The 8,133-nt window shown below is 46.1% G+C and overlaps 2 protein-coding genes across 2 annotated transcripts; one reads left to right on the top strand and one right to left on the bottom strand.

Annotated features, from left to right (window-relative positions):
* Nucleotides 1-2,296: 2,296 nt before the first annotated feature.
* Nucleotides 2,297-4,427, bottom strand: Pmar_PMAR006256 (heat shock protein 70, putative). The gene has a single exon (XM_002774584.1). It carries the CDS (start codon nucleotides 4,384-4,386, stop codon nucleotides 2,434-2,436), a length of 1,953 nt encoding a protein of 650 aa, XP_002774630.1. The 5' UTR covers nucleotides 4,387-4,427; the 3' UTR covers nucleotides 2,297-2,433.
* A 1,568-nt stretch (nucleotides 4,428-5,995) lies between these two features.
* On the top strand, nucleotides 5,996-8,046 carry Pmar_PMAR006255 (RNA-binding protein, putative; the record flags this gene model as incomplete). Its single annotated transcript, XM_002774583.1, has 10 exons — nucleotides 5,996-6,132; nucleotides 6,354-6,429; nucleotides 6,471-6,548; nucleotides 6,593-6,634; nucleotides 6,688-6,771; nucleotides 6,821-6,916; nucleotides 6,981-7,040; nucleotides 7,138-7,214; nucleotides 7,277-7,387; nucleotides 7,974-8,046. 10 exons carry the CDS (start codon nucleotides 5,996-5,998, stop codon nucleotides 8,044-8,046), a joined length of 834 nt encoding a protein of 277 aa, XP_002774629.1.
* Nucleotides 8,047-8,133: the final 87 nt, after the last annotated feature.

Raw genomic sequence — 8,133 nt, 5'->3', positions numbered from 1 at the left:
ACGGAGTGCGTTCAGTGATAGCCATCGGATCCGATGGGAAGTGTAGAATTTTATGGCGCGTGACGCGTCAAAGCGCGGAAATCGGTCGAATAGGAGTTCGTCGCCAGCCTTTCGCCATCCGGTACAATACAAAACAGCACAACAGCACAACAGCGGAGTGCTGTTTTCTATTTTGGCCCGTAAGAACCGCACATGCTCTTATGTGTCTGCTGTTTTTAAACGACAAAACAGCGCCAGCTATTTACAAAATCGCACTCTTATCACACATAATAGCACTCTGATTTACGTAAGCGCTATGAAATTATGCAAAACCGCACTTTTGCTGAAACGCTCTTTTCTCTTAGCCAGAAATGCATTTCAGCATGTTTTTAGAACTTGCTCTTCTTCAATTTTCTTCTCGGCAGAAATACATTATGGCATACGCCCCTCTGCCACTTTTCTGCTCATTTCTATTTTTCTTCTCGCATTTTTTCTAAAACATCGGCGGATAAGAGAGATTAACTTACCGGAAAGTACTACATTCTGGAAGCGTTCTTCCGCTACGGGAAGTATGAATTCCTCACTGGGTGATGTTTCATCTGCAATCACCCGGACGATACTTTGACGATGTCCGTACTTACGCAGCTCTTCATTTCTTTCAGTCCTATCATACGCGAAATGTGTCCGTTGTGTGGTTTTTCTGCCGCTTTTCCTGTTATGTGCGTGCCACGCGCATACACATGGTCTTCATCTGTCTCTCACATCTGCTATGGAATTTCCCTGCTGCGCGTGCTCCGCTATGCTTTTGTTGATACTACGTTACATAGATGTTCTACACGTACTGTGTTCACGCAACAATACAAGGAGATGAATTGCACTAGTCACTACTTCACCATTCCCACCGACGTTTGTTGTTGCCCTGTATTATTCCACAACTGCTCGATGGCACCCCGAGAAGGTTTCGGCTTGCAAGGTGATATGAGATCCTAAAAAATTTCTCCTAACAATCCAATTTAAGGTGCAACTTTATCAAACAAATAACAAGTAACAGCCAGCGTTACTTAGCAATATATACTTACATTCATGAGGCGCGCTGACTCTGTTCCATTCGATATACACTTGATTTTAAGTTTTCGAAACGCGGGAATCAAGTGCTCAATAACTGTACTATTTCCTCGGAACCTTTTCCGTTGACGCTCGCAACGATGGCATACATAACGCTGCGATGAAGTAAAATCCACAGCCTCATAGGCACACCCTGCAATATGGATTCTCATACCACACGAGTCACAATCGGCCATCGCCCCAAAGTCGCTCCCGCGATTGCAAATATGACAGCAGATTGGTTTAGGCATAGGAACCAAATAACGCAAACTGATAATGAAAAAATTTCCCATTGGAAGACAAGCAAACAATGTTACGGCGAGTAATGTAAAACAATATGAGTGACGACTTCGCTCCGCCGTCAAACGATCGAAACGCCACGTTACTTATCGCGATTGCTGTTATGTATGAAAAGGGCAACGGACAAAAGAGCACTCAAAATACATAACCGCATACACACTTTATACAAAACAGCATCTGCGATTTCATAATAACACATTTTTCGTAAATAAGAGCGCAGCCGCTCTTTTGACAGTGCGATTTATTTTTGTGCTGTAATGGTTACCTGCGACTTTTAGTTGTAGAAAACCGCACTTCTGCGGTTCTGTACGTCAAACTACTATTACAGCACATCGCACTTTTTTCTGCTCTTTCTCGTGTGCTGTTTTGTATGGTAGCCTCGCCATCATGAGCTTGCGGAAGGAGTTGGTGGGAACTGGAGGCCTCCCACCAACATCGGCTTGTGATGGAAGTAGTAGGAGTGGCCGGCGGTACGCTGTTGAGGGGAAACCTATGACGATGTTGACTTGAGCAACACAGGGCAGATTCGAGGCTTCATGTCGGTTTATCCGCACCTTTCAAAAGGTATATGAAGACCTTTCCGTTCCACTCAACCCTCGCAGCCAGTGTTAAATCGTAACCTCTGCCGTAAAACGAAACGACTCACAACCTCTGTGAGATGTTCAGAGCCACGAAGTTGTCCGAATGAGCCAAGATTAGACTTGGTGATGGTACAGCATACCTGAAGTGTCTTATTAAAACATTTTGTGTTTGCACTTCACTTGATGAAGTAATTACGTACAATTGCTATCTACCATTACAGCAACACGGACCTTCTTCACTAAATAAGGATCTATGTAAACGATTCGTACCATAACGAGATGTTAGAGAACCACCAAACACATTGACAATATTATCAACTCAAGAGGGGAGATGTACAGATTACGCAGTATTACTGAAAGGGTGTTTACTGTGTCTTTCGGTTTCCACTAGTAGAAGGCATTGCCTCAAGTGGTTAGTTGAAATTAAACAATCATTATAGACGGTGTATTTTTTGTACACTTGAAAATTTTAGTCGACCTCCTCGACAGTGGGACCGGAACTGCTACCACCAGGAGCGGGACCAGCGCCAGGAGCTGGGCCACCAGGAGCAGCACCACCTTCCTGACCAGACTGGTACACCTTCATCATAATGGGGTTAACAACAGCCTCGACCTCCTTCTGCTTAGCATCAAATTCTTCCTTCTCACCGAGCTGATTTCTATCCAACCACGAAAGGGCATCATCAACAGCCTTTTCGATGGCGGACTTGTCATCGCTGGAGAGCTTCTCCTTGAACTTCTCCTCCATCAGAGTGTTCTTAATGCTGAAACAGTAGTTCTCGAGGGCGTTCTTAGCCTCAACCTTCTCCTTATTGGCCTCATCCTCAGCCTTGTACTTTTCAGCTTCATCAACCATACGGTCGATATCAGACTGAGAGAGACGACCCTTCTCATTGGTGATAGTGATCTTGTTGCTCTTGCCAGTGGACTTATCCTGAGCGCTCACGTTAAGGATACCATTGGCATCAATATCGAAAGTGACCTCAATCTGAGGGACACCACGAGGAGCCGGAGGAATACCCTCGAGCTGGAACTTGCCCAGAAGGTGGTTGTCCTTGGTCATGGCACGCTCACCCTCGAAGACTTGGATCAACACACCAGGCTGGTTATCAGCGTAGGTGGTGAATGTCTGAGTCTTCTTAGTGGGGATAGTAGTGTTACGCTCAATTAGCTTGGTCATAACACCACCAGCAGTCTCAAGACCGAGAGACAAAGGAGTCACATCCAACAACAGCAAGTCCTGAACTTGGCTAGAGCCTTCTCCAGTGAGAATGGCAGCCTGTACAGCAGCACCGTAGGCGACGGCCTCATCGGGGTTGATGGACTTAGCAGCCTCCTTACCATTGAAGAACTCCTTGATCATAGACTGGACCTTGGGGATACGAGTAGAGCCACCAACAAGGACGACCTCGTTGACGCTCTTCTTGTCAATACCCGAATCCTTGAGGACCTTCTCTACAGGACCCATGGTGTTACGGAAGTAGTCCATGCAAAGCTCCTCGAACCGAGCACGAGACAGAGTGCAGTTGTAGTCAATACCCTCAAAGAGAGAATCGATTTCAATGCTGGCCTGAGTAGACGAGGACAGGGTTCTCTTAGCGCGCTCGCACTGAGTACGGAGACGACGCATAGCCCTCTGGTTGCCCTCAATGCTCTTGCCACGGTTCTTACGCTTGAAATCCTGCATGCAGAACTCCAAGATACGATTATCGAAATCCTCACCACCCAGATGGGTATCACCAGCAGTGGCCTTGACCTCGAAGATACCATCCTCAATAGTCAATAGGGAGACATCGAAAGTTCCGCCACCAAGATCGTAGATGAGGACGTTCTTTTCACCTTGACCCTTCTTATCGAGACCATAAGCGATAGCAGCAGCAGTGGGCTCATTGATGATACGGAGGACATTGAGGCCAGCAATAGAGCCGGCATCCTTAGTGGCTTGCCTCTGGGAATCGTTGAAATACGCAGGGACGGTCACGACAGCATCGCTAACCTTACCACCTAGGAAGGCCTCAGCAGTCTCCTTCATCTTAGTGAGCACCATAGAGGATATCTCCTCAGCATGGAATTGCTTTTTCTCGCCCTTATACTGGACTTCAATGATCGGCTTGTCGTCAGCGCCTCTAGTAACCTTGAATGGCCACATCTTCATATCGTGCTGAACCACGGAATCATCGAACTTGCGACCAATCAGTCTCTTGGCGTCAAAGACGGTGTTTTCGGGGTTCCTTGCCACCTGGTTCTTAGCGGCATCGCCAACCAACCGTTCAGTATCAGTGAAGGCCACGTAAGAGGGCGTAGTCCGGTTACCCTGATCGTTAGCAACGATCTCAACAGCATCGTTCTTCCATACACCAACGCAGGAATAGGTAGTGCCGAGATCGATGCCAATAGCGGGAGCCTTGTTAGAGGAAGACATAGTGTATTTGATAGATTGTGTTTGAACTTTGATGAGTGAATGATCAATCAACGAAGCGGATATCTTCGCGCTATGTACATGCGTGCAAAAAAGCTAAACCTGTCTCCATGCTACTATCGAGCGTTTAGGCTGAATTCTCTCCAGAAAGACATCAAAAAGTTAGAATGTTATAGATAATTTTGTTGTCTGCTTAATAGGGACTACTTCAGTATGATTAGGGTAGTTTCAAGTAGCCACATGATGGTCTTAAGTATGCTGTAAAGGTAACGCTCACGTAAGTGATGTCACTAAGAGATAGCAAGATAGCAAGATGGATTTTTCTCGGTGAAATTCGTTAGCCAAAGAGGTGAAATATGGTCCAGAAGCGGTCGTATCCCATGATTGAGCGTGTTGGCGAGAGTTCATTAGGACCCGAAATCACCAAGCTTGGCGAGTTGGTGAAACCTGGTTCTCCGCCCGACGCAGCCACATAGCGGGACTTAGAGCACGATTACTTCGAGGTAGCTATAGTTTATTTGTCACTAACTGGTGCCATCTTGGCTCAAGTTTCCCTTCTTCTCCTCTGCCTCGCGTTAGCCAATGTCGACGTCGTCGTTCTCATTGCAACCCGACATAGTGTGTTGCTGAGGATCGCTTCATAGAATTGCGTCACACGTAGGATCGTCTCTGAGCTCCTTCGTAGTTTCATTTTACATGTGATCGGAGTAAGTTGAAAGTTAGAACTACATCTGTGATTAAATCGATGAGAGTTTAAAAAGGTATCATAGGGAGCGGTGTAGCAATCCTGAATTTTACAATGTGAGGTGATTGTCGAACACCACCAAGTCGTTGCTGATGCGGTTGCCCGAATCTCACTTGTAAAATCGCAGCATAGTTGATGCCTACGGTCAGCAGCGTGAAGGCGATCACTAGGGGTCTGTGGCCCTGTCACGTAAGGGGCTCACCTCGAGAAAAAGATCGCCTTCTTATAACTTAAAAAGAGGCACAGGAGGAATTCCTTGAAAATGGAAAATTCTAAGGAAGTGTTCACTTTACGGTAAGGATTCTTCCATTCGCGGTACGCCTTGAGAAGTAGTTTTTGAGTTAGAGGAAGTCCAGTAAGACTAAGGCAACCTCTGCGAGGCCACTAAAAGTGAATTGCGACGATGTCGCACGTTCTACCCATTCTAGTCATACGAGGATATGTATGTTAATCTATCGGCATGCAGTGAATGTATAATATTTGGACTAATGCACTGCATTTTCAATACTATTACATCGATCTGTTACTATGCACTTATCAAGTGGAGACAAGGGAAGGCGTGTCAGTGAGAGCTTCGTCCATACTCACTTGGTCAAGTCACATGATCGTGATCATACCCTGTGTATGGGTGGTGATTTGTCATAACAGTTTATATATGCTTTCAGTAGTAGATTGTCAATGAACAATATGTGCATTCATACTAGAATGCAGGTAGCCGTATGTACATCGCCACTACATCTTATACTGCTATGGTCGTTATTGGTTTTCTCTCTCTGGGTTCAACTGGGTATTGTGTTGGAGTACCTACCAGAACTACCTCCGTAGGGTTTAGTAGTATCGTGGTCATCTCCTCCTGTGGCGTCGCCAATGGAGGGACAGACTAATACCATATTCGTCCGTAACTTAGCGGTACAGGCAAATGAGCAGAACCTTCGAGACCTCTTCTCGAGGCTGGATAGGGTCCTCAACGTACAGATCATGACCTTCCCAGGGACCAGTCTAAGGTAGTAGTAGTAGTAGTAGTAGTAGTAGTAGTAGTGGTAGTAGTAGTAGTGGTAGTAGTAGTAGTAGTAGTAGTAGTAGTAGTAGTAGTAGTAGTAGTAGTAGTGGTAGTAGTGGTAGTAGTAGTAGTAGTAGTAGTAGTAGTAGTAGTAGTAGTAGTAGTGGTAGTAGTGGTAGTAGTAGTAGTAGTAGTAGTAGTAGTTGTACGCAGTTTGGTGCCCAGATACGCCCGTGTCGACTTCGGTACTTCCAATGGTGTTACAGCGGCTCATTCCCTCAATGGGCAGCCCTTCCATGGGGTAAGCAATGGCCTACTTCGCTCACTCGGACCGCCCCTCAGGTCCCTTTAACAGTGTCAGTGACCGACCCTGTAGATGCCAATGCCTCTGCTACTGCTGTGGCTCCCTTGCCCAACCTCGTACTAGACTTCCTACTTTACCGCTCCTTATGATAATCTTTCAGGGTGTTCCAGCGGCCCAACAGCTTGCTGCCTCTGTCACCAGTGTAAGCGGATTTCGTTCTTGGTGATGCTGCTGGTCGCATATAGCAACTTTCAGATTCGCCCACAACCAGGCGTTGGAGTAACGACTATAGGAGGTGGTGTGAGGGACTCGGGGGAGGAGATGATATTGAAGAGGACGGTAGGTGTGATTCGGCGAAGGAGTGGTATGGGATAGGCAATATGCACAGGTATACGTATCGGGACTGGCGAATCAAGTTACATTAGAAGAAGTACGAGGCATGTTCGGACATTTTGGGGAGATTAAGGAATCTTCTATCGACGTGGTAAGCACAAGGTCCCCGGTTCGATCCCCAGTCGCGGCATTCATCCATGACTTTGTCATTTTAGTCACCCTATGACCAATGCCAGTTTGCATTGGTGGAGTTCCAGAATGAGGCGGCAGCTCAGGTAGTATCCTCTACCATAAATTCTCCCAAAAATCATCTCTACCAGTACTAGCAAATCGTCTACAGTGATCTTCCCCCGTTGTAGATCATCGTTTTAGGAGGCGATACGAGTGGGGGAGATACCGTATCGTGGGAGAGTAGTGCGGGTAGAGAAGTCTAAGGAGACGGTCAAGCTGTAGTACGGGGAACGATTTTGGTTTTGATTTTCAGGAGTTAGAAAACTGTCATTATTGGTAGGTATCCTCCTACTGATGTTGTTTTCGGCAAGCCCATGACCATAGGTCGACATGTAACTCCGTTGCTCCCTGGCAACCCTGGATCGCAGATATCAGGGGCGATGCGGACGAGGTAGGAGTAGGGTCTTGAGAGGTAGAGAAGTCGGGTGAATGGACCTCAACGTTGTGGGAAGCATGTGAGCATTGCTAATTGCCGTATCGTATGCCTAGTGTTATGTGTATAATGAGAAAAGGAAATAGAACGGATGGTCATCGTAGTAAAAGGGCGACTCTGGAAATTCTGTCCCAAAAGTTTAAATGATAGGGGATTAACGCAAGACTTTGTGGAAGCTTATTCAACATAATGAATGAATATATATAGGCCCTAGCGCTAAGATTCGCATAGGACTAGTGAATGTCATATGTGGCTGAACAAGGGACGAAAAGAACTCATTTTGCATGAAAATGGATGACAATCATCATAGTCATAAAAACTCTCCTTGTGTCACGTCTAGCCGGGCTTGTGTCGATTTTTCGATCTATTGGAGGGGTTTCCATACATTATACGTCGAGAGGATATATTATTTCATACATAGATCTATTCTGTAGATAGATGTAGGTTGTCAGTTGACTGCGTAGACACCACATACGTTGGTGATGATAGCCTTGTAGTTTCTATTGGGTCACGGCAGCTGGGTGAGTCATTGTGATGTCCTCAGGCGTGATGAGTTAATCGATTTAGTGGGGGAAGCTGCTATGCAGATCGAGGATTGGCTTGAATCTCGAGGGTGAGTGAATAGTGATACCGTTAGCTCTGAAATTAACTTTTTCGCCAATGAAAAAAGAGTTCATCGTTGCGCATGTCCTTGGTTGAATTGA

The sequence above is a fragment of the Perkinsus marinus genome (assembly GCF_000006405.1).
Source record: "Perkinsus marinus ATCC 50983 genomic scaffold scf_1104296958234, whole genome shotgun sequence".
Classification (NCBI taxonomy): domain Eukaryota; phylum Perkinsozoa; order Perkinsida; family Perkinsidae; genus Perkinsus; species Perkinsus marinus.
The sequence above is the reverse complement of the archived record's forward strand: the minus strand, read 5'-3'. Positions and strand labels throughout refer to the sequence as shown.

Excerpts from the sequence above, each read along its gene's own strand:
- Pmar_PMAR006256 (XM_002774584.1), bottom strand. The coding sequence starts at position 4,386 with ATGTCTTCCTCTAACAAGGCTCCCGCTATTGGCATCGATCTCGGCACT.